Here is a 25806-nt window from a genome sequence, read left to right on the forward strand (position 1 = left end):
TCACTAACAAACACTGTGAACAAAGTGAACATTGCGTTGAGGTGTGCGTGTGCACGGTTTTATGAATCTGAATTTTCTTTTGCGAAAAGCCATTTCTGTTTTTTGTGCGCACGTACACTTTTAGTATGAAGTTTTATAAATGAGACCCCAGAGCTTTAGCGTTGTTCTTCATAAAGCTTTACACACTAACAGAGTTCATTTATATATATTCTAATAACCACAACAGATCTACCACCATAATGTGGTGGTTATATTGTCTCCATCATAACGTGACTTTCTTCCAAAAGAATTCATTATAGGATTCTATATATATCTATTGATCATGAAATGTTATGGTCACATATTTAATATAGTATTATTACTATCTAATATTATTATTATTATAACTATTATAATTCATCCTAGACTTCTTCATGAAACCTTAGTGCAGCTTCCACAGCCGGAAATCTATAAGCCTGTGAGGTCGACTATGGCTTTGATGAAAATTGTGTCATCCCTCAAATAGGGGCTCTTGCCGGCCAATTTAGCCAGTGGGCAGAACAACGGGCAGCCACTGGCGATGTTCATCTCACTGATCGGCCGCTGGAAGGATGTGGAGGTGACATCAGGGCGGAAAGCGTCGATAATGTGCTCCCTGTTATTCTGATCCAAGAGCATCAGAGTCACCTGGGGAACAGGATAATGTATTAATTCATCTGGGATTAAGGATTTAAAGGAGTGAGCGTGTGAGTTTTGTTTCTCCTACCTTCTGACTGAATGGCCATTTCATCAGAGCGTCATACCGGCCCCTCATGACCACAAAGAACAGCGAAAGGTGCGTTCCCCGTCCTGTTCCATCGCCGTTCAAATACAGCCTCAGACACATTTTGTAGCCGTACTTGCTGGAGTAAAAGGCTGCGAAGAAAAAGAAGAATCCAGAATGTAAACAGAGCCTAAAAACAGTGTCACATGAGAATAGGAGTGACACGCACACTCCCTTAAGGAAAACAAGGGTGTACTTCAGTGGAAGTCCCCCCGTCCACATGCCAAGAGTTAACATCATGCAAACCACATGACCTCGTTCAAATTCAAAAGTAAGCGGGTGTGTAGGATGTGCTGCATGTACAGAAGAGCTTTGGATTGGGTGACCTTTGTCTTACCAGGTGAGAACATTGCAGGAGTCCGCCCACCAACAGCGTCCTGTCTGCGGCGCGCAAAGTCAGAGACTTTCCAGACAAATATCCCATCGTAGGTGCAGAACTGGAGTTCTCGCAGCAGATGTTCGGTCTCCGACAGCTGCAAGTCTCTCATATTCAGCGTCCTCTCCAGCTGTCGTACTTTGTTTGACAGATCCTCAATCTTTTCCTGGTCTAAGCGATGTTGATGCGAGAAAGCTTCCAATGTAACAGTGCTGCGCTCCACTTCACGGTTCAAGACACACACTATGTTTTGTAAAGCATTCACCTGTCGAGAAAGGCCAACAAATACAAATGCATTCAGATCCTCATAATAAGGCAAAAGTGGGTAACAAAGAGCATTAGAGAGACTGGGACTCACCTTTTTTTCCACGTCCACGGACTGTGGGGAGGCTTCAGCTCCAGCGTCTATACTGACTCCCTCCTCAGGAGCCCTGTACAGGCCCAGACCAGAGTCCTCCTGCCACTCGCCAGGACCTGAAGCCTCTGCACGTCCCCGACCCACTGACATCACCATGGGCAGCAGCAGACGCAAGTGCTCCATGGTGCTGCTGTGCTCATGGTCACTGAGCTTCCCGTTGTCCACCTGGGAAGAACAACAGAGCTTATTTAGCTGATACTGTAATCAGGTCCAAACTTAAATTTCAGAAATGCAGGTGTTTCGGTCAGTTTAGTCTTGAGCAGTTGCCCTGCTGTAATGTTAAGTGGGAGGGGGTTTTACTTTGGAGGGAAGGAAAGTTGCATTTAACCTCGTGCCTCTCTCGAATTAGATCACTTTAAAAAGAGAAGCTATAAGGAGTTAAGAAAGGAGAACCAAGGTGCAGAGAAAATCCAACTCCACTTACACAAAAACTTTATTTATAAAAGAAAATACGCACAAAATGTATGGTAGTTTGTGCTTTTATTTTGTAACCCTAACTAATCACTCTCCCTTCCAGGTTTCCTTCTAGGGGTGTGTTTTCCTGCAGCCACAGGATTCCAGCTGATGCTAAACCCCTTGTTGAGTTAATCGGGGGAGAGAGAGAGGAGGGGACTTGTTTTTGCTGCTAAGTTTGTTTTTTGTTAAGTCATTTTTCAGTTAATTAGGCATTTTCTTTCATATGTATAAGTCAGTGGGTTTTTGCATTATGTATAAAGAACAGTGAGAAATGTTCAAATGTCAATAATCTTTTATTGTGGGAGTGTTTCACTGGAGGAGGGGAGAGACCGGGGTAGAAAAAGCCGTGTGAGAGATCAGTGTGTGTGTGTGAGAAGGAGGGGGGGTGGAATCCTACAACATAGAATATATCAATATTTTTTGCTCACCTGTTTAAATGGAAAAACAAAACTAAATAAAAGCATCATATTTTATTAACATACATACCACAAATTTGCAGCCCACTTCACTGAATGGACAGGCACTCTTCGACTTGGCACAGGTTCTGCTGTGATCATTGAACTGAAGGTAGAATGGACATAGGGAATGTTACAGAACCAGATCCAAACAACGCACCGACTCCACTAAACAGAAAACTGGACATTAAAAGTAGGATTGTTGGTGTGAAAGAAACTAAAAAGTCATACAGTGAATTCGAAAGCAACATTTACTTCAAACCTCAATTAGAAAGAGGACTTTAATTATTATTCCAGACTGAGTATAGCATACAAAAGCCAAGTAATTTGTAACCACACATCTTATATGTAAAGTTAGAGGTTTATTTGAGTAATCGCTCAAACCTTTTCTCTTGGGATCTTCTTCTTGCCACAGTCTTTACATTGTAATGGGAACTTCAGGCAGATTTCATCATGGGCCTAAAATACATCGCGGAGGAGAAAATGAGCTTGTGCACATTCATGGAGACACAACCAGCAGCTGCCTTCACTTGAGATGGTCTCAATCTCTCACCTTGATTTCTTTAAAGTTGAAAGTCGTCTTGCAGTATTTACAGTTGAGAGTTCTGGCCTCACATTCTCTCTCATTGTGGCGGGGCTTGTCCGAGAGCAGGATCGAGGTTTTGCAGGCCTCGCACTGAACTCGATCAAAGTCGCATTGGCTTTCATGCTGAGCCTGAAAAATGCAGGACAGGTCTTTAATCACTGCAATCTTACAGTTTGTGTTTCCCACGCAGGGCGTATGAGTTCATTCATTATCTTACAGTGATCTAATCAGATAATGACAGTTGAACTTAAGTGTTCCGGCTTGTTAGGCTGTATGTATTTCAGACACTACACCCTTGTCAATCATTGTTAAAACAACCATTAAGATTAAGACGTCCTTTATTAGTTCCGCAATGTAATAGCAGCGGAAATACATCACATAAGTAGTGTGCAGTGTAATGACTCCAGTAAATGCAATTTAACTAACACATCCATGCAATAATGGTAAGTAAGTGAATGAGCTGAAAGCTGCAACGTGGAAGTACACGTTGTTCTGTTCTAACACAACCACTTATCATCTCCAGTGCATGAACGGGGTCAAAGGTAAGAACAGTACAGTGATTTAATTATGCATGTGATATTAACTAATTATGATTGTTATTATCAAGGACGTAGTATTTTAATATATGTTGTATGTGGTTGAAAAACAATAATATACTAAAGAAATGAGATCAAAATACATTTTTCCAAACATCTTTCCTAAAAACAAATGAAAACAAAACCAGAAAGTTACTAGAAGATGTGAAAATTAAAGAAGCACGTATTTCAAAAGAAGTCCAGCAATAAATAAGGGGAAATAATGTAATGATCAACTTTATTTTTTTAGAGCTGGCAAAGTCTTTTGGAAAAGTACCGGGAAAAGAAAGGGGGTGGACCCGGATTGCGAGGTGGAGTTTACTGAACAGGAAGCGCAAGACCCTTTCAAAATGTCTACCCACAGCAGCAAGCTGATGCCTCGCAGCCACAGGTAGGTTAACCTCTTTTCGCTTTGCCTGCTCACTATCTGACACGCTACACTGAAAAAACCTTAAACTGAATGTCCAAAGTGTGATAATCTTTAACAGACGATCAGTCGGATCCCTGTCCCTGCTACGCTACGCCACCCTTGCACCACATTCAGCTTCATATCACTTCGTTATGGGTGTGGGTGGCTAGCTAATGACAGCGCAGATCTTTCCAGACGACGGCGACTGAGACCGCATCCCACGATTAATCATACATAAGTGTTGATGTGTCACAGACTGTTGTGAGCATTCCATGAACTCTGTGGTAAAACTACAGTGCACTTTGAGCCCATAGTTATATAGAAAACAAGCACATCTTTCGAAATGAGTGGATGGTTCGTTGGAGAGCGAGGCTAGTCAGAGCCACCTCAGCAAAACATACACGAATAAAATCAATCTCATATGCAAACATTTCCTGCCATCACGCCTTTTTAATGTTTCCTGTGTCAGTACTCATCTAGGTCACAAAACCACAAAGGATAACAACTACACACCCAAAAAAAAACGTCCTGTACACAGAATTTAAGATATGGATCTCATTTAATAAACAAGAACTGACTTACTTGCCCAGCACTGAGATATTTACAGAAGAAACAAAACTGTAGACACATGACGCCCATTCAAACACACCAGAAAGCAGCTTTATGATTCTCACAGGGTTTTTCTGTAATTAGTCAAACCACAGTCTGTTTGAAGGACTTGTCTCATCGCCTAAATCTGTTTCTGTTTCCTTTCTTGCAGCCTGTATAAATTCAGTAGTTCCCTTATATAAACCCAGCAGTTTATTTTCATGTAATGGTCATTTCACCCGATGGTACTTTCCCACTGAGCTGTTGTTGATAAGTGGGTTAGATGTTAGGGACTTTCCAGGCCTGGTAAGTTTCACTTCCTGTTTCTCTGTAATTTGATCACCCTGCTAAACTTGTTCAGCCATAAAAAGAACTGAAAGCTTAAAGGGGAAGGGGAAAAAAAACTTAAACTTGTACAAGGTTTAATAAAGGCTTGGCAGAGAGAGAAGACAGAATGGTTAAAGCAGTTAATGCACCTACAATAAAATGAAAGTTAGAACTATACCTCACCTCATACTCTTTTATAGAGCCCGTCCAATTGCAGCCTTGGTTCAAACACCTGGCTGGAAGACTTGCAATTTCTCGACCTGCTGCATTGTCTGGAAACGCCTGGTGGAGCAACAAAGAACAAAGAGCTCAGTGAAGCCCGAAATAAAAGCAGCAGGCAGACAGAGTAGGAGGCATTGTATGAGGTTGCGGTGAAGTAAATGCCCCGTCACATGTGGGACTGGAATTATACATTTCCTTTCAAACAGAGTGGGGGTAAAAGATGGTTTACTGATTACACACAGGATGGTTCACTTACCTCATTACTATGAAGGATGGATATAGGCTCCTCATATATTTCCTCCTGGCGGCAGGCTTCACAAGGCTTTGGCCCAGAACTGACAAACAAAAGAGGTGTGTGAATTTACAGTAAAATAAAACAGCTTGTTTCCTGCTGATCCAGAACTGGAACAACTGATAACCGGTGTACATGACAACAGAAGTGACAGGAAGCAGGAAACAGAGATGTGGGAAATCAATGAGAATATGTGAAATATTCATTATCTCAAAAAATCTACATGTAACAGGTTACTTTCAAAACATCTACTTCACATCAAGGATCAAGTTTATCCCATGTGAACATGTCTTTGGACTGTGGGAGAAAACCCAAGCAGAGGCTCCTGTTTCATTTATGTTTTCTTTAAAACTGTTAAAAACAAGAATTTTCTTTCATCTTATATCTAATGATACTGTTAAAGTATCACTGGACATAACAGTGCCTTGTATTCACAACACATTAGTGCGTTACTCAGCAGCCAGTGAGTCAATGAGGAAAAAAACAAACAATGGACACCTTTAGCATGAGTGAGCCACATCCTTGTGATACAGTGACATCAGTTTTAGAGTCCAGTCATCTGAGGGATGAGTGTACATTAAGTAACTGATCTTGGGAGCACCAAAAAAGGAAAAATAATCCACAGAGGCAAACAGAGATAAGAACACAGGATGGGCTGAAGCATGTCCAATTAGAGAGTAAGTATTAGGGAGTGGAAGGATGGGGGGGTTGCATGCCACACGGTTGTCTGTGGATCTCCAGTCTACCTGGTGAGCTGCTTGAAGCAGTGTACACAGAAGCGATGGCCGCACTGAGCCTGAACGGGCTTCCTCAGGACCTGGAGACACTGCTGACATTTGTATTTATTCTCCATGGGCACTGAGAGAACACTGAGTGGGATCCCCGGTAAAGAGTTTGCACAGTCCAGCGATATTCGGGCCATCCTTGTCCCTCCACCTGGAGCTCTTCTGTGAATAAATACGAGACACAGCACATGTTAACAGCCAAACAAGTCTTGAGCAATATCAAGAGACGGCCAATCGATCACAATGTTTACTTTTGTTTTTCTCAGACACGCCAGTAACTGCTTTAAGTTCTTGGCATACCACTAAGTAATTATTTGTGACACCTATCAGGGTTAGACTTTCTGGCATTGTTAGATGCAATTGAACAGCGTCCATGCCCTTTAGCAAATAGTTACACAGGGTGGTTAAGGCTGGGTCATCATTGTGAAACTGTGGACACGCCAACTTGACAGCAGTAATCTTTGGGTGTCATATGTGTCACACCCAAATGATGAAGGCAAATGTAGAACACAAGGTCTTTATTATCATTGCACAACAGCACCATGACATTTATAAAAGATAAATAATCATAATACACATAACACACTCACACACAAGCTGAGGATCATTAAACACCTCAAATATGATATATGTTGCCTCGGTGTGGGTATTGCACCTAAGTACAGTAAATATTTGCAGAGGCATCATGCTACATTAAATCCACTGGTTAGTGTGGGGGTTCCTGGCAGAGGGACAGGTGATAGATGGGTATGGGTTTGACAAAGTTCAGTTCACAGATGGCTCTGGGTCTGCAAGCCAAGGATTTTATAGCCATGAGGCGCTTGCCAGATGTCAACAGGCCAAACAGGTAATATGGTGGGATGAGTCTTTGGCTGCTCTGCTAAGCCAACAAGAAGGAAGGACAACTCTACATATACCATGGCCATAATAACATACACGCAAATATCAAATGGTCTTGCACACAAGTTTAAAATGATGTTCAACAGTGGAGTCTGTTCAAGCACAATCTGCCGAGACATGCTGTAAGGTAAACAGTTTGGGTTTTTGGCCTTATCTGCAAAGTCTGAGATGCATTCAAATTCTTTCAGCTTATCGGCTGAATCTGTGGGGGATATGCTTATCTGTCACAAAACAGATATGCTGGTGACAGATGTATCTAACGAATACCTCGAAGTATGTAAAACTGGCAGAGCTGAAGAACAGTGGAAGCAGAACTTGTGCTACTTCAAAGAAGGAGGAAGAGGATGCCACTAACTAACAGCCTTACTTAACACATGAATTTCCAAACTTCTGTGAACTTATACACACTTACGAAATCCTACTACACAAAAGCTAAATGCAACCAGGAGATATAGGTCAAAACGTCACGCAACCATCTGTTCAGTCTGTCTGCGCATTATTTTTTTTCTTGGGTAAATACAGAGATTTAAAAAAAGTTAAATGTTTCAAACATTTCTCTACAACTATCCAACTATTTGACATCCAACACTTGGGTAGGCTACTGAAAAGTTGGAATTTATTCATTAGTAACTGATAATCATGCCTGCACTACCATCTAGTGGTTATTTATACCCCAATGCACAGTGGATCACAAGTGGGTGTGGTCACAAGGAAAAAATGCATTCGTGAGGTCACAGTGACCTTGACCCTTGGACACCCAAACTAATTTCATCGTAGTTCATCTTGCGTCCAATTGAACCTTTGTAACAAATTTGAAAAAATTCCCTGAAGGAGGTCTTGATATATCGTGTTCACAAGAATGGGACGGACAGATATCCCAAGGAACATAATGCCTCTGACCACTGGGTGTCATTGGTGCAGAAATTATTTAAAATGCAGTAAATTAAAGCCACTATGCTAATGATTTTGAATATTTCTTCTTTTAGTGCCATCTAATGGAAGTATCAAGAATGACACTGTGGCAAATTGAAGGCTGCGAACACAAAAAATCTTCCATGTGGACAGGTGTGCACAGTTTTAATGAGGTGTCGGGAGCCTGCAGCTTTTCTTTTCCATTTAAACCAAGATGATGCAACGGTGGTGCTAAATGCACAGGGGAGCCCTTGGACCAAGTCTTTCATGGTAGAAAGACATTGTTACACTGACGTCTATGGGTGAAAAGAAACCGAAAATGTTAAAACTTGTTACACCCCAGACCACATCAGCCAGTAGAAACTTCCACCAAGTGAGAAGTGGTGCCTAGAGAAGAAGTGTCGACCACCGTGTGACAGTTGACTTGACTGATTAAAACGTGCTTGGCTGGTGATGCAGTTCAACCCCTTGTGAACCTTAACCTCATCTCTTTAATGGATATAATGTCGCCAAACCGGTACGCAGGGATGTGCCATGTCCCCAGGTTCTAACTCCTTCTCACAAACTTGGCAGAAGGGCACATTGGATTAAGCTCAGGTTAAGGAACTGTGAATGATTTTAAAACAGCTCATGGGGGGTGGTTCAAACTTGTCCTATGAGTTGTACAATAACCAAGTGAAGTTCACTGAAGTAATGGTAAGAAATCAAGCTCAATCAGTAACAGCTTTTCTGCTCACTGACACTTTTTCTTTCCATTAACCCTTTTTAGTTTGTCTCCATTTGACCTGATGCAACTTAGACTCGAAATGCATTCATAATATCAACATGCAAGTCTGTTAAAACCCTTATGGCAGATGTCATCATATACAGATATATCCCACATGTCCACCAAACCTGGTTTTACAGCTGTAGAAAACAGCAAACAATATATATATAAAACTTCATGTTTAAGAGGGTGTTTATGGATTTCAGTTTGCAATGACATGGAAATCTAACCTTTGAAATATTTCTGCTTGTTGGCAGAGGGCTAAAGGTTGCATGATAATGTTTCTATGGTTTGAACTCTGTGCTGTAAAAAAAAAAGGCAAACAGCTTTCTGCAGTGTCTGCACCACTCTACTGATGACTTTAATGATTAAATCAGTCATAGATTAGTATTCAGTGTCAATCAAAATGTCAATGACATTTGCGGGGACAATACGACCTGCCTACACATGTTGATTATTATCTTTATATTTCCAACCCATAATTACGTTTTAAGTATTGCTTGGTTACAAAACACACTCTTCATGTTGCACAAACTGCCTGGGAGGTTTTTATGGAAATGTCCCTCTGTAAGGAGACACCCATGCAAACTATCAGCATTTTGGGATAAACCCTGATTGTGAACTTTCTGTTGCCACAGAGGTAGAAAAGATCCAAATCCTCTTTTTGGTGAACTCCCTCTTAAGCCAATTCTGCTGGTGTTGAGAAATAGGAGAAAAAAAATCTTCTAATACATCTGTAGGGAAGTGAGATTAAGTCAAAATATAGAGCAGCAAGTAATTTTCATAAGTGTACTAATACTGAAAATATGCAGCACTTAGTTCCTCATGCTTCCTCATGAGACATGGGGAGACATGGGGAGACATCATGAGTCCATAGTGAGCATATGACCAGTAATTAGCCCTCAGCCAATAGTAATAACTGTGTAACCAGTCAAGCTACACACAACAAATCTACAATCTCTCAAGTAAGATTCGTTTATATAAATAGTTCTGTTCAAAAGTAGTCTATCTTAATCCCAATTTTTAAGATCACTAACTCTACTTGAACTATTCATTATTACTGACATTTTGTTATCCTATCACAATTATAAATAATGTTGGTACATATTTCTATAGTTTTGTCTTGTTTATTCCATTTTTAAATGAATATTAATTATAATTTATATAACATTCTGCCCCATAACATGGAGAGTGAAACAGCAATATTGACTTAAGATCAGTAATTATTCAGCTGTCTTGATCCACTGTAGGTGTTTTCTCATCAATCTCAAGAAAACCCCCAGCAGAGGTGGTAAAAGGTTTGACATTTCACATCTCAGAAAACCCTGATGTGGTTTCAATTACGCTGGAAACTCCTTTTCCCTCTCATACTTTTCCCTGTCAGATAAAGTACAGAACAGAAATTCTACGAAAAATTTCAACACTAGTATGACATCTCTCTGTAGAAGACCAACCTCGTTATTTCACAATCACCTCACATATGTCTCTCCTGCTCAGACACGTTTAGTCTATACAGCAAGGGTAAAGGGGTAAAAGAAGTCAAACAACACTGTTGACATGAAAAACACTGAGCAAAGACCCCAAGTCTGGTTAAATACAAGAATACACCCAAGCTGCTGGTCAGGGAAGTGTATCCACTAAACACTGAGAGGGGTAGAAACCAGAAAGGGTTAGGGTTAGTGAGAACAGCTGTTAAACCAGTCAGTCTCATGGAGAATCCATAAGCTGAGTCTCTTTGTCCCACTCCACCAGCCTGTGTAGACTAAAGGAAGTGGTGTGAGAGCACTGAATCTGAAAACTGAGCTGTGGATGAACAAATAACAGTGTAAACACACAGTCATCCAAAGTTGCAAAGTTCACAAAGCAACACGTTGGAGAGAAACCAAGCTACCACTGCCTGTTGCCAAGTCCATTTTAGTGTTTTGCCAAATAAATGCTAGAGTCTGAAATCTAGCAAAAACTATGAAAAACACACACACACACTCTGTCTCTCTGTCTCTCTTGTGTGTGTGGTCTCCGCCATGTTCTTGCTGCAGACAGACACACACACTCTCTCTCTGCTCTTCCCCTGCAGCAGACCTCTCTCCTCTCCTCTCTCCTTCTCCTTTCTCTCTGTGCACAAACCAAACCCTGAGAATCTACTCACCGAGCTGCTTAGCGAATGTATTTCGTCTTATAGCGACACGACTGTCGGGCTGTATTTGACACACACACAGATCCTGCCTCCATCACACGTCATTGCAGTCGGAGCACTTAAAAGCCACGAGCACTCGCCGTGAGTCGCACTCTGTCTCCTGCTGGTTGAACGTAGCCATTTAGCAGGTTTTACTCATTTCCACCCAAACTAACCGAACTTACTAGTTCTAACAGCTACGCAACTTTGTGCGGTTAGTTTACCACGAAGTGAGTCGGTGCTTTGCTGTAACTTTAGCCAAACTACTACCAGGTTAGCTAACTGCTAACTGTGTTGTTTGGGGGGTAAGAAGGGGAGCTCGGCTAACCAACCTTGCCGTGTTTGTCGTGTCTTTGCCGGCGGACGGGGCACACGTTCGTCCGTCACCGCATGATGAGAAGGGCAAGGCAACCTTTAGAGGGCTGTTTACGTTTTTCCACAGGGTGCGCTCACTTCCCACAGCTGAGGAGGACGGGGTCGTCTTCTCCTCTTACTCTGCTCTCAGATAATAAATACAACTGCCCACCTCGGTCCATGCACAATTGCTGCCCCCGGAGTACAAAACGAGCGCACCGTGCCCCCCTCCACGCATGCGCAGTGGCGGTTCACCATGTGGCGGAGTGTTAGTAAGCGTCTCCACCGGTTGACTCAGCGACATCATGGTTTGATCTCGAAAGGTACGAGTTTCTAAACATGTGATCTGCGTTAGTTTAGAGTCAGACACGAAGCTACTCATTTAGCTTCTATTCACCTGACGTGTGGGCGTCTTTAAATGTGCACGAATGCCAATGCTAAAGTGTTAGCATAGCACCCTCGTAGATGTCAGACAGCAAGTGGAGTGACAGGCAGCTTCTCTTCGAGTGTTAATTAAACACTGTAAACAATGAAGACAGTTACCAATAATTAAATCCGATACACACCATTATCCATTTAATTCCATATTCAGCTGTTTTCATTTTAGCTTCTTTTTGTCAATCATCAATCGGCTGTTCACTGCAGCCTGTATGAGGGAATATCAGTTTTGTTTTTTTAGAACCTTGATTTACATCATTCAATGTGGTGTTGAATTGTTTTTATATGAGGTAAAATACACACATAAGTGAGTTTATTATTACATTGTCTTTGTCTCGTGAAAAAAATATGATCAAATAAACTTTATTGGAGAAATTCACATGTTTCACATGTTTTCACATGTTTACAGCAGCAGATTGTCCAGAAGAGGTGGACAAGAGAACAAGAAGTATACAATAGAATGTTCTACTGAAAATAAATCAATATTAAAAAACGTCATGACATAAAGATACAGACAATATATAATATAATTATAATATTATATACAACTCTGTATAACTACAAATACAGAAATATTTGTGGAGAAATGTTCTCTGATAAAGTGCAGTGGCAAAAGATGATTGCACGAGAATGTATACTATATTTCTGCACTATGTATAGTAAATATTGAGATTAATATATATATATATATATATGCAAGTGCATGCATATTGGCAGGTATGGTATATAATGTGTGATTGTATCATGTAATTTCGCAGTATTTTTCTAAATATTAGTAGTATACTTAGTATACCTACATACATGTATACATATGTATAAATTCTGTTCATATATATATATATATATTTCTAAAATGTTTCATATGTTGCTCCACCTGTGTCTCTGCAGTGTCTGTCCAGCAGCTGTGCAGCAGCAGCAGCAGCAGTGGGTTTACAGATGGCTGCTTTGATGGGCTGTACACTGGACACATTCCCACCACCCCCATCCAGAAAGCCCTGCTGGCCGTTGGGTCAGGTGTGGCTGCACTACAGGACCCCTACAGACATGGTAAGGCTCTAACATCATCAGCACAGCGGTCAGGCTGCATTCTCTGTTTTATTAAAGATGCATGGGAAGCATGGGGGAGTTCATCTATGGCTGAGGAATTTGGTTCCTTGTCCCAACCCCATCTGCCTCCTCCCATTTCCTGTCTCAGTCTCTATCAATAGCCTTCCCAAGATAAGAAAAGTATGTCATTAAAGACCAGTCACAGATTTTTACAAAATGTGAAAATCATTTCATTTTCTATTTCTCTAGCAGTAAATTAAAACTGAATGCTAAGAGTCCAGCTATTTGCCTTGATGACTAAATTACGAGTCATTGTTTCATAATCCTTTTCATTTCTCAGTGAAGTAATACCCACAGGGAGTGTACAGTACTCAGTTTGTTTCTCAATAGCAGTTTGAATACAGTTGCTCACTCAATCGTGCTGTCACATGATGATGACAATGACTCTAAAACTCTCATGGGGAAAGCAAGCAAGCATCAACATGTGTCATCTGACATGTAGTTTGGTTTCTATCTGGCAAATCCTGGCTCGGGTGCATAGTATCGGTCGACCTCTTAAATTGCTGGATCCGGTAATTTTGATTCCTTTTTCAGTAGATCCCGTCTGCCTGGTGAACACCACGGCCATTCCAATCCCACACTCCTCAGTTTATAATGCAGGATTCTTCATAAATATTTGTTTTCACCAAATCCAAACAGAGATAACACGAACACCACCAGACTTGACATTTTCACACATTGAAAAATCTCCAGACAACTTCTACCAGCTGTTTTCGCAGACAAAAATCAAATATGGAGGTAAATCTAAGATTTATTATAAGCACAGCTTAAACATAAACTTTACATGTTGGAGAATCCTTCAGACAAAAAATGTTATTTTGAGGAAATCGATTATTATATAAATAGTTTGGCCGCAATCTAGAAAATCTCTTGATTGTCTCTAATTCTGTGGGACTCTCTGTGCTCTTTACAGACATGGTGGCAGTGCTCGGAGAGACGACGGGACACCTAGCATTGTTAAATCTCAGGGACAGGATGAGAAATGATCCTGAAGGCCACACAATCCTAACGTGAGACGCTGCAGTAGCGCTATTTGGAAGCTTTCTCATTTAGACACATTTTTTCTACTGTAATTGAATTTCAGCATTCTCTTGCTGGTTGTTGCAGAGAACGGCCCAGGATCCGGCTGTCCACGCTTGATCTGACCACGATGGCCTCGCTGCCCGAAGGCTCCTTTGGGAGAGAATACCTCCGTTTTCTGGAGGACAACGTGAGTGTTTTTGTCATGTAAAGAGCATTCAACCCTTGTCTCACATTTCAGAACACTGATTTAATCATTTGAAAAACCCAGTGCTTCCGTTTTTTTTGACATTTCTATTTTATCTTCATTTCCATATTTTCTATTTCTGTTCTCTCAGCACGTGACCCCTGACTCGAGGGCAGACGTGAGGTTTGTGGACAATGAGGAGCTCGCCTACGTCATGCAGAGATACAGAGAGGTCCATGATTTGTTGCACACCTTACTGGGCATGCCTACAAACATGCTGGGTGAGTCCCACCTCACGTCAGCAGGTCTGCAGGAATCTGGCATCTATGTTCAGATTGTGTTATTTATTGTAACTACTTAGCATAGGGAAGCTCTTTTGACATTCTGATGATTAATTACTCTGTGCATGACGGACATTTGAGTGTTGACAGAACAATTACATTCTCACCAGAACTTGTTCCTCTCCCATGTTTCCCTTTCCAGCAGTTTGCAAATATCCTGCTTTTTAAAACCATTTGCTTTACAATGTTGATCTGAACTTTCTGTTTAGCTGTAAAAAGTCAAATGAACTGACTTTCTTCTTCTTTCCTCTCCTTTCATCTAAATAATTTTCACGTCTGTCTCTTTCTCCTGTGGATTTCAGGCGAAGTGGCAGTAAAATGGTTCGAAGCCGCTCAGACCGGGCTTCCCATGTGCGCCCTCGGAGCTGTGCTGGGGCCACTTCGGCTAAGCACAAGGTACAAATACCTGCGGTTTTACCTCAGTGTAGATTTTAGTGTTGGACCAGAAAGATGATTAGTAAGATCTGAATAATCAGTATGTTCAGAGGTAGGTAACTCCCTAAAATCTCTCGAAACAGTTAGTGAAGAGACAGGGGAGACGTGATACAGTTAAAAATGGTGCACACTTTGAGTCAGCCTGAGCCATTCAGAGTATCTCAGATGTCAGATAATAGTCATGTATTCAAAGGTTCCACCACAGGTCCTATGCTCAGCTGGCCAGGTGTGTATGGCGGGGGTTTCCAAATTTAGTCATCCGTCTAGTTCAGTACTTCTGAAGCTGGTAGTTTTATCTGCAGGTGTCATGATGCACATGAAAGGAGCTCTGATAGACACATTGTTTCCACACTGTCTGTTCTTTAATTTCAGGAGTAATTGGTTAATTGTTTGTTCATGGAAAAAAAAAAAACATCTCCAGAATTCAAAATTCATAATAGAAGATGAAGTATGAAGCTGCAGTGGCAGAGGATCCTCTGCACTGAGGCTCTCACACTGTCCACCAAGCGTGTCAGAGGGCATTCGTGAGAAAGGGACTATAAATGGCAGGTTTAGGATCACAGACCTTGTTGAGCATTTTTTTTACCATCCTCACACATTACTGTATATGCTACTATATATCATGTACATGGAGCATATTACACTATCTGTACACCATTGGGAGAATAGTGCCTGTCTAATTCCACAGATACTCTTTTCACAGAGCCCGAGGTCAGGTTGTAGATAAAGGGCCAACAAACAGTACATTGTAGTGTCTACGCTCAGGGACTTTCATGTATAACTCAGATGCCCCAGACAGAGAGGCACCAACTCCATCTGTTTTGCGTATTAGACCAGTGGCAACACATAAGGACACAGTGTGATGTAGGATTTGCATACTTTAAGCTTTACTATCCAATAGGATGCAAACTCTCTATGTTACACGTAACATAGAGAGTGACAGCGATTCTAGCCTTTGATGGATGTGCTGTTGGAATGGGTGACGCAAGTAGAGGGAGATATACTGGGAAGCTGTGGGAGACATCTTCAGACTTGGGGTTGACAATTGCTCATGTTACTCATCAGCTGCTGCCTGAGTTCTCCTTTCCCCAGCCTCCAGACAACCTCCATAACAGACCAGAGTTATTGAGTCCAACAGCTATATACTGTATCATGGCTGGTGTTACAAAGAACAAAGGGCTCCATATCATTTATCTACCTGTAAATCATTAGTCCTTCCTTATTTTGATAGCTGAGAACTTGTTCTCAGGGAAGTAACCGTTGCTCATTTGTTTTAATTTCCCTGTTCACTGTATCGTGTTGAAAATTTCCCTCCTTATGTCACCTTCTCTCAGCCGTTTGCAGACGCTGTTCACGTCTCTGGGGCCCTGGGCGCTTCAGAATGGTCGGCGGGCCCGATGCGTCCTCAGCGTCTTCTACGAGAGACGGTGGGAGCAGAACCTCGAAGACCTCCGGCAAGAGCTCAACATCGACCCGCCCCCCGTTATACCGAGTGCATCCAAGCAGAGGAGCACCTGAGGAAAAAGTCCAGGAATCACCTGCCAAAAGACTTTTAAACAGCAGAAAACCCATAAATATTTGAAGTGTGACTGTGACACTGGAAGTTTTAATATGATCCACTGAGGAAATGTCCCACTTGACAAACACTGGCTTGTTCCTTTTTACATTACAGATTTATCTGCCTTGGCATCAAGTCATTTTGAGTGAAGCCATTCTAGCTGATGGACATCTTTGTGATTTCCAGATGCTGGTGGACAGCAGGTCTAATTCAACAGGCCGCACCGAGTCACCATCTGTTATTGAGAATTCATTTTTGTTTTCAGCATTGAAATTAATTTAAAAACTGAGTGATCTGCAATTATGCACTTACCCATATACTGTATTCAGCTTGGAAATATAATGTTATTGCTATAGTTTTATAATTTATGGCAATAATTGGCCAGATGTGACATGTTTTCCTCTTTATTACAGTTATCGATTTATTGAGAAACCGAAAAGTTTCCACCTGCAGTTGTGCAAACAGCAGTTGGTGGGAAACGAGCAGATGCAGCTGCCTCTGTTATCTTTTGACTCACTATGTTGTCAAATCCTGTGCTGTGAATAAACTGGGCTTTCCTTTTTTACAGTAGTAATGTGTACAAAATAGGATCCTTCAAAAACAGGGTCCGTCAAGACAACCTTTAATTTATCTACTTAAAAGCAGCACTGAAATTTCTTTGCGATTGTTAATTTCACAGCTCAGAAAATATGTGAGCTATTAAACACTGCACAATGGGTCTTCTTTGTTTTACTTATATTACATTAACATGTAAAATATTAACCCCTTTAATATGACACCAATTTAAACAGTAAAAACTTTATAGCATCTTTTACTTTATTCATTTTATTGCTTTATCATATTTCAGTAGAAGGTGCTTTTGATAGACTGCTGAGGGAAGCATGGTCGGTACGACTGTGCTGTTTCAGTCATGCACCACATCACACTGCTGCACCCGAGGTTTAGTCCTGATCACATGTCTATCCTGAGGATATTAACTTCACATTGTGACCACACATTTAAATGCAACAGTTCACAGTTTTTTCTGCAGGGCTGCACTGTAATCGTAGGTTAATGACTACGAATAAGACGTGGATATAAAATAAATGTTCATGAGTTGGGAAAAATCACCATAATGTTTGATTTTGTTCCGGTTTCACCGCAGTGCCAGTTTCAGTTCTTCTATTTAATGCTTTATTGTGGTTTTCAAATGACAGTTGATATCAGTTTATTATCATTGAACAAGTGTCACATGTGTCCCTAAGTGTGTTATTATCAGTACCTGTAACTGTCCATGGTCCTGGAGGAACGTTTCCACCTCATAATTATTTACTGATTTTACATGATGTGTCAGTGCTTCATGTTTATAATGCTGGTCATGAAGGTTACATTTGACATCGCCGCCCTCTAGTGGTTTTATGCATAAACTACGTGTTGAAATTTACTTCTCTGAAGTTGTTCAAAATAACCCAACAAACAACATAAGAAAATATAAAGTTGGGTTTCCAAATGTAGGAAGGAAGGCAGAGCTTGAGAACAATAATTTAATTAGCTCAGTGTTTTTTATATCATTACTCAGATTTTTATGGCATATTTGTAGATAATAGAAAAAATATCTGGAATGTTGCAAAGCTAAAAAAGCACAATTTCTTTGCAAGTATCTGTGCACTTTCATTTTGGCCAGTTGTATGTTTATCCTTTATGTTTTTCTTTTTTGTTTTTGTGTGTGCATGTGTGAACCATTTCTGGTTTATTCTTGCAACCTTGTATTCACAGGCCTGTTTCTCTAACCTTCACGCCCCCACTGCCCCTTCTCATTAACGTTGAAGAAAAAATATATAATATAACTTTGAGACGGGGAAATCAAAGTTACGGGTTTTTGTAAACAGGGAACACCAACCTCAATCTTTTATTTTCAGATTGACACAAAACTGAATGAGAACTACGAGTATTTATGAGTTACAATCATTCTGGTCACATGTCTTCCTGCAGAGTGCCATGTAACTGCAAGTAAAACTAAACCCTGCTGTTTCATCACAGAATGCACAAACACAATGCTTTTCATCCCAAAGAAAATGTTATATTAATGAAACAAATGACAAAATAACAACTTTGTTTTAACATAACTGTCTTTTGCAGAATCAGAAAATCGAAAAGTCAACTTGAAGTGATCCGTTTACTGAGAATATGCCACATAACATTTACAGTAGTCCTGGATCAACCAGTGTAATCAATATTTTCTATAACATCATTACACAGATCAAAGATATAAAGAATCATATTAAAAACGTTATAAAAAACAATCACTGTCAGTCACAATAGCACAACTACTGTATAATATGATCAACAGATAAATTATCACAACCAGTAAAAAAGAATCTCTAACAAAGACGGAAGAATACATTGAAACTGAAGCAAAGTCTCTTCCTTGCTTTTCTTCACATCTTTAAAGTCATTTAGTATTTGTTTGTCATTCGGGACAGTCAGTGTATTATGGTGACACTGGGGACAGTCAGTGTATTATGGTGATACTGGGGACAGTCAGTGTATTATGGTGATACTGCGGTCAGTCACGGCACACGCCAGCAGCAGCGGGGCGCTGAAGTGTTGTGTGATGCAGTGCAGCAAGGTGCAGGAGTCTGGCTCGTAAAACAACAGCGTCTGACTTGGCCAGTCCAGCAGCACGCCGATCCTCTTGGGGGTCCTCACCACCTGCAGGGGAACCTTCTCCCCCGCGTGGCAGAAGGAGTAGTCCCCGTCATAGCGAGACAACACCCAGGACTGAGTGTTGTAACCGAGCCGCGCGTCGTTCCCGGAGCCTTTGCGTTCCAGAGAGGCGTAGCAGACCCCGACCTTAAAGGCGCCACATTGGCCGACGTCCACCATCCAGCTGTGGGTGCCGGAGGACACGGAGAGTGAACTCAGCGCGTTGGGCCAACAGTCGAATCGTGCTGGGTCGTAGAGAGGCGATTGGCGAGTTTTTTTTGGGAGGAAGGTCAAAGTGCAGGAGTCCTCAGACAGGGACAGGAGCGGGCTCACTGTGCGCCCGTCAAACTTTAAACACGATGATCCATAAGCTGTGGGAAGAAGATTATGAATATATATATGAGGGTATGTCATAAACTGCTGCATAACAGTTGAACTCCTGCTACATTTATCATGCTTGTGCTCCATCCAGGAATTCCATGACATAATCTTGATTTTTGTGCAACGTTAGATTCTCCTGAGGTGAAATATCTCTCAGTCTTGTCACCATGTTTTGTTGCTATTCGCTGCTTCTATCACTGCTGCTTCTGTAACTGCTGCTTCTAACTCTAAAGCAAACTACATTAGGACAGTGTTGTCGAATACATGTGTTGTTATGTGATATGATGTATCCCCACAAATTGACTAACCGTTTGGACCGAGCAGCACCGCCGTGGCCCACAGACCTCTCAGCAGCTTGCTGTCACTGCAGCCTGGGCTCAGGTTGAGTTGCTCTGTATCGCAGGGCTCCCCGACCCCTTCTGCCTCCTCCACCCTGACACAAACACACACAAACACAGAGAGGAGAAGACACATTACCTCTCTGGTTCGCCTGAGCAAATAAAGAAAATATTCACAAGCCTCTCATGTGATAAAATATTACCTTTCAACTATGTCCTGGACGCTAGTCTGAAAGACGAGACAGGAAACGACAGATTACTCTCCTGGACATTAACGTAATTCAGTAATTTATGGCCATTATCATGATACTATTTCCTCTGTACTTCAAATAAACACACCCCTGAACTCCCCCTTCCTGCTACAACTACCCTGCTCTCTTACCACTAGCTGTGCATCGGGAGTGTGCGTGAGCGTGTGCACCAGACGTGAACGTGTTTGAGACAGATTCCCCAGGGCCTGGCTCCAGTGGGCCCTCTGGGTGAGGAGACACTGCTCCACCCGCTCCTCCTCCCTCTGCACCTCCTCCAGCAGACGCTGCTCCTCCTCCTCCAGGGCTTCCCGAGCTGCGCTGACCTGAGCCAGCACCTGCTCCCTCGCCCTGCTGGCCGATGCCTGCAGAAAGAGGCCGGGAGAGAAAGAGAAATGTTAAAGACCAGAGTTAGGAGAAGGAACCAAACAACAGTTGATTGTTGTAACCGAGCTCGTTAATGACGTTTCACACTTCTGAAATGCTGCAATGTCACCAAGTTCCTTTTTTTTTTTTTCTACCACAGAAACATATTAGGTCGGCGACTTTGTCCTGAAGGTCGGATTTGTTTTTCTCTGTTGTCTGATTAAAGTCTGGTTTGCTCTGTTACCTGTTACACTACGCATGCACACGCAGCATGTCTGACCTCTGCAGACCCATTCTGTTGACAGAGGTTAATAAGTATAGGTGCAGTGAAAGGGAGACAATCTTTGCTTCGTTGCATTGTGGTGATAAATTGACGAAATCAGCAAATACAATAGTTATTTCAAGGTATACGTTAATAGTGACCAAATTCTCTTATAATCTTACTAATCAATTCAAAAGATCTGATATCACATGTATGACAATAATAAAATGTTATCAAATATCAGAACATTTTAGACTCAAGGAGCATGATCAACATATTGATACTTTATCCTTTACAACTATGAATTCTTATACTCTCTTAGTGCTGAAATGATTCATCCAATAATAGATTAGTTGATTAAAATAAGTCATTTATCAGGTTAAAGTGGTTTTAGCTATTTAAATGTGAGAATATGGTGGGTTTCTCTGCTTTGTATCATTGCAAACTAATTGTTTTTGCAACAGATGATTGGAGCCTGTGGTATTTTTCACTATTTTAAACACTAAACAATACATGGACTGATCATACGAAACTCTCCTCATATTAATTGTTAGGGAAAATGGTGCTTTGTTGCAGCCCTAATGCAACAAGTCTTGTTAGAGAGCAGATAATCCATATACACAAACTCCCCACGTGTCCACAAAACGCACAATTGGGTTGTCACATGTGACTTGATCATAAATATGAGCCACCCAATGTCAACACTTGAGATACAGTGTGGGCACCACGGAGCAACGTGTCTGTGTAATTATTATTATATTACTGTGTGTGGTTGAATGAGAGTGGAGTATAAAGGTATTTCTCACCTGGAGCTTTTGCTCTTTGACTATCAGCGTCTGGTCAATGAACCTTTCCATCCTCAGCGCCTGCAGCTGCATTTTCTCACACACATCCACCAGTTCATTCTGGGGAAAACACACACACACACACACCAACACAACACCTTAATATGATCAGTTGGAGACGCAACAAGAATATCCTGTATTTTCAAATACCATGCAGGGGAATCACAGAGCAGAGCCACATGACAAACATGACACACCCAAGAAAGAATGATGAAGTTAACACATATAACACTGTTGAATATTTTTTACACAATTCCCACATGTTATTAATGAGCACACTTGGCTTATTATCAGCTGCCGTCATTAATACAGGGGCTGAAATGGGCAGATCAACGTCTTTTCATGTTGATCCTGCAAAATCGGTCATAATAGAAAGTTAAAAGTGAGACTTGAAAATCAAGTCGATGACATAAATAATGAAGTACATGACAGGATCTGTATTAATTTGAGTAAGTAACCATCATGGGTTATTTTCAGTCAAGGGTTGATCCAGGGGCCAGAGGGGCACTGGCCCCAGTCGTAATCTGACTAACAATAAACATGACAATTTGTTAAGAAGTTTTATTTTCAGTTTCATTTTCCAAAATAAACTCGATAATGTGTAAAGCCGCACATTATCGATTATGTGCAAAGCCGCTCAAAGCCGAGAGGGCTGCAGCACCACCTATTGGCAATGAGTGTAACTACAAGGGGGAAAAAGTTTACTTTAAAAGTTTTATTTAGTTTCATTTTTTCAAATAAGGTTTTTAGAGTTGCATGCTAGGATTTATTTAAAAGGATTTGATTAGAGTTTTAGAACAATCAATGTATTTTCTGTGTAGCCTATCGGATGCACAAATGTGGAACGTAACGCAGATCGTTTGTTGTCATGTTAAAATGTTATAAAACGGGTGTAATAGGTGCTAACAAAACTGTATCAACTTCCTCTCAGCGTCATTGAGCATGGATGTTGCACATATGATTCTGTGTAAATTGTGGCCCCCTTTATGGCCCCCCCTTTATTGCCCCCGATTTAGAAAATTCCTAGATCTGCCTCTGCCCTCAAACTTCCAATCAGGCAAAGTCCACACAATATGGCAGAAGAAGGACCACATTATGAACATGTTCGAGAGCCGGTGCACACACTCACCCGGATCGCTGTGACCCTGGTGGCCAGAGGGGTCACGGTGTGTCCGTGGCAGGGGCCGACGATGGCGCAGTGGGAGCAGATGAGCTTCTGCTCGGTGCCGCAGAACCAGTCGAGCTCGGACTCGTGCTCCACGCAGAGCTCACACTCACCCGAGAAGATCCCGGACTCCGTGTCGGAGGTGGCGGAGGGAGAAGCTGCTGCTCCACCGCCGCCGCCGCCGCCGGAGCTCTTCACCGCGGTGTCCCCCTTCACCGCCTCCACCGCCTTCACCGCCGCTGCCGCCGCTGTCGTCCTGTCCTTGGCACCGCCGCTCAACACGGAGAAAATGGGCTGCTCGCGGTCCATGTTCGTGCTGTCACTCCCCGGAGGAGCCCCCGGTGGCTCCCTCGCTGAATCGGAGCATGCTAGTTCACACGTTACGAGCTCCTCCGACATGACGCGGTAATAACGCAGCAGGTGCAGCGGCGGAGAGTCGCACCTTCACACCGGTGCAGCAGGTGAGCGGAACACGGAAGTAACACGGACACCAGAGGTCAGAGCTCCAATGCAACAATGCTTTCTGCTCCACTGCCTCTTCTCTGGTCTCACCTGGGCGTCAGCTGATACTTTTAACAAATGTTTCCTTGTCACAAACAGGGAAACGCATTCTTATATATAACATGGATATAATATATATATAATACCTAATAGATATCCTACAGTAAACTGTCGTTCTTTCCCTGTTTTTCATGAATTTAGCCTCTTAAACCAAGTAACTTAAATAAAGTAACCTGATGCACTGCACTCAAAGTTTTACTTACTTTCTTTTGCTTTATTTAACTTCATTATCTACATTAAGCCCGGTTAATTTGCCTGTAAACTTTAGTACATGCTACATACACTACAGGGACACATACTTTACAAGAGTAAGCTTTAATATCAATCAATCAATCAAATTGTATTTGTATAGCCCATATTCACAAATCACAATTTGTCTCATGGGCTTTAACAAGGTGTGACATCCTCTGCCCTTAACCCTCAACAAGAGTAAGGACAAATATAATAATAGTAATAAGATAAGATAAGATAAAACTTTATTGGTCCACACATCGGGGGGAATTCAGTTGTTACAGCAGCAGGCAGGTCAGAATGAGGTAGACAAGAGAATAAAGACATATAAAAGAAAGGCAATAGAATAAAAACAACAATTAACATTAAATAAAAAAATGATGAGTATGTACATTATATACACGTTTTCACTGTAGTGGTTTGTATGAAATGTTATAAGTAAAGTGCAGTGGCCCAGGATAATCGTAATGATATTATGAACTTTAATGCAACAGGACTTTAACTGAAGTGCAGCCCTTATCATTGTTACATTTTATTGAGTGTTTAACACAGAACAACTCTACGTCTAATCAACATATTGTGATGTTGTTTATGTTTTGTTTGCATCAATGATCTTTCTAAACAAATTAGTAAAACTGACATAGATCAAAATAAATACAGAGTTTCAACCTATATAACTCTATAGGAATCTATTGTGTCTGTAAGTAATATGCATATCTTTGGTGAGATATAAGACACCTGTATGCAATACCATGTTTAAATGGTTAAAAATAACCACATTGGTCTCCACATCAGACAAAATTCTTCACACTTGGACATGGAGTGTGTGTGTGTGTGTGTGTGTGTGTGTGTGTGTGTGTGTGTGTGTGTGTGTGTGTGTGTGTGTGTGTGTGTGTGTGTGTGTGTGTGTGTGTGTGTGTGTTCTGGCATGGGATGAGGAATTAGTGCTTTACACTTTCCTTTGGCCGACAGACAATGGATTTAAATTTCCATTTTCTGATTATAAGATATTTTATTTACTATTAAAGCACTCATATCCAAAGACACCAATGTTTGTGTTATGAAAACTGAGTATGATTACATTTTCCAGGGTGGATCGCTGTGGTAGATACTCGGCTGTTTCATCATGAGTACACCCGGGGATGAGAAGTGTGGCCACACCTCAGAGAGGAGACAGTTGTGTTAAGCAATAATGAGCAACACCCAGTGTCTGCAGAAGCTCTTAAATCCAGAGAGGAAAACAAACATCCTCTAATACTAATCTAATAAATAATCTGTGCAGTCTGGTGGAAGCTGGAGGTGTTGATGTGTCGGGTGTGGCACCACAAAGATGATAGTTTTTATTTCAGGGGCAGCAATAAATATATTTAGAAACACTCTGCTGATGGTGAAATTAGTGTCATATAAAACTAAAGAAAATAAAGACATCCCATAAAAGATATATCCTCTTGTTTTTATCATTTCTTGCAGTCACTTCTCACACTGAGCTAAGATTTGCTCAGTGTTTGCTCAAACTTACTTGAAGCTTCAAGTAAGTTTGAGAGGAAAAAGCTCCAAAGTCCAAAAATTCAAAGCACAAGGAACAAACACATCTCCCACTCCTCCCAGCCCCCCGTCTGTGGGTAACTTGATATAGCAGTTATTGACAGAATCATGCCTTGGGTGGGTTTCCACACATTACACTTTGAAACGGGAACAGTAGTACACAGGGGTACCATTGTTTCACTGTCATGAAAGGCTGTTTTGTCGATGGTAAAACTAGTAAACACAAAACCTATAGTGCAGGTGATCAGATCGTGTGTCAAACAAGAGGTTCCTGTGTTTGGGAGAGAGATCTGAACACAGGAATCTCACTTGACAGGGATGCAGGAAATATTGGGGAAATTATCAGTATTTAAAAGAATAAAAAATAATGTTACGTGTCTGATGAAATGCTGAATATTTCACCAAGGAAGCTGGACATGTCTTTTATATTTACATTATTGCATCTTTTTCTATTAATTTGTCTTACATGTTGTGGGTAATTATTTCCATTAATATTATTACATACAATATAATAAGTCCCTGCTTGCTACGTAGTTATATTTACCTGCCTACTATGTTTAGTCAGAAAAAATGACTGCAGACATGTTTTTGACTGTTCATCATAATGGTGTAAAAAATATAGCAGCCTACTTTTAAACTAGATATAACTCATTTTTAATCATACACTGATTTGCCTCCAATTATTCTTTAATGCTCC

The 25806-nt window shown here is 41.3% G+C and overlaps 3 protein-coding genes across 4 annotated transcripts; 1 reads left to right on the forward strand and 2 right to left on the reverse strand.

Moving 5' to 3' along the window:
* Positions 1-98: 98 nt before the first annotated feature.
* Positions 99-11509, reverse strand: traf2b (Tnf receptor-associated factor 2b). Of its 2 annotated transcripts, none has more exons than XM_034601358.1 (11): positions 11016-11103; positions 6253-6453; positions 5471-5549; positions 5176-5274; positions 3061-3222; positions 2892-2966; positions 2539-2613; positions 1537-1761; positions 1140-1443; positions 746-894; positions 99-666 (listed from the first exon to the last, which is right to left on the reverse strand). In XM_034601358.1, exons 2-11 carry the CDS (start codon positions 6426-6428, stop codon positions 448-450), a joined length of 1563 nt encoding a protein of 520 aa, XP_034457249.1. In that variant the 5' UTR covers positions 6429-6453; positions 11016-11103; the 3' UTR covers positions 99-447. The 2 variants fall into 2 exon arrangements, with proteins under 2 accessions (XP_034457249.1, XP_034457250.1); XM_034601359.1 differs by lacking the exon at positions 11016-11103 and adding an exon at positions 11375-11509 and having other exon boundaries at positions 329-666.
* An 85-nt stretch (positions 11510-11594) lies between these two features.
* coq4 (coenzyme Q4 homolog (S. cerevisiae)) lies at positions 11595-16621 on the forward strand. Its single transcript, XM_034601362.1, has 7 exons — positions 11595-11719; positions 12723-12881; positions 13855-13951; positions 14049-14151; positions 14300-14429; positions 14792-14885; positions 16259-16621. The coding sequence occupies exons 1-7, from the start codon at positions 11653-11655 to the stop codon at positions 16440-16442; spliced, it is 834 nt and encodes a 277-aa protein (XP_034457253.1). The 5' UTR covers positions 11595-11652; the 3' UTR covers positions 16443-16621.
* Positions 16622-18355: 1734 nt separating this feature from the next.
* On the reverse strand, positions 18356-23326 carry bspry (B-box and SPRY domain containing). The gene is made up of 7 exons (XM_034601360.1): positions 22737-23326; positions 21569-21667; positions 20269-20499; positions 20090-20115; positions 19857-19981; positions 19020-19538; positions 18356-18961 (listed from the first exon to the last, which is right to left on the reverse strand). The coding sequence occupies exons 1-7, from the start codon at positions 23169-23171 to the stop codon at positions 18945-18947; spliced, it is 1452 nt and encodes a 483-aa protein (XP_034457251.1). The 5' UTR covers positions 23172-23326; the 3' UTR covers positions 18356-18944.
* Between the last annotated feature and the right edge of the window lie 2480 nt (positions 23327-25806).

The sequence above is a fragment of the Hippoglossus hippoglossus genome, chromosome 12 (assembly GCF_009819705.1).
Source record: "Hippoglossus hippoglossus isolate fHipHip1 chromosome 12, fHipHip1.pri, whole genome shotgun sequence".
NCBI classification, from domain to species: Eukaryota; Metazoa; Chordata; class Actinopteri; order Pleuronectiformes; family Pleuronectidae; genus Hippoglossus; species Hippoglossus hippoglossus.

Excerpts from the sequence above, each read along its gene's own strand:
- traf2b (XM_034601358.1), bottom strand. The coding sequence starts at position 6,428 with ATGGCCCGAATATCGCTGGACTGTGCAAACTCTTTACCGGGGATCCCA. Across the intron at positions 5,550-6,252 it reads TGCTTCAAGCAGCTCACCAG|TTCTGGGCCAAAGCCTTGTG; the intron begins GTAGACTGGAGA and ends TTTGTTTGTCAG. Across the intron at positions 2,614-2,891 it reads AGAAGATCCCAAGAGAAAAG|TTCAATGATCACAGCAGAAC; the intron begins GTTTGAGCGATT and ends TTCTACCTTCAG.
- coq4 (XM_034601362.1), top strand. The coding sequence starts at position 11,653 with ATGTGGCGGAGTGTTAGTAAGCGTCTCCACCGGTTGACTCAGCGACAT. Across the intron at positions 12,882-13,854 it reads ACAGGACCCCTACAGACATG|ACATGGTGGCAGTGCTCGGA; the intron begins GTAAGGCTCTAA and ends TGCTCTTTACAG. Across the intron at positions 14,152-14,299 it reads TCCGTTTTCTGGAGGACAAC|CACGTGACCCCTGACTCGAG; the intron begins GTGAGTGTTTTT and ends CTGTTCTCTCAG.
- bspry (XM_034601360.1), bottom strand. The coding sequence starts at position 23,171 with ATGTCGGAGGAGCTCGTAACGTGTGAACTAGCATGCTCCGATTCAGCG. Across the intron at positions 19,982-20,089 it reads GTCCAGGACATAGTTGAAAG|GGTGGAGGAGGCAGAAGGGG; the intron begins GTAATATTTTAT and ends TGTTTGTGTCAG. Across the intron at positions 19,539-19,856 it reads GGTGCTGCTCGGTCCAAACG|CTTATGGATCATCGTGTTTA; the intron begins GTTAGTCAATTT and ends TTCTTCCCACAG.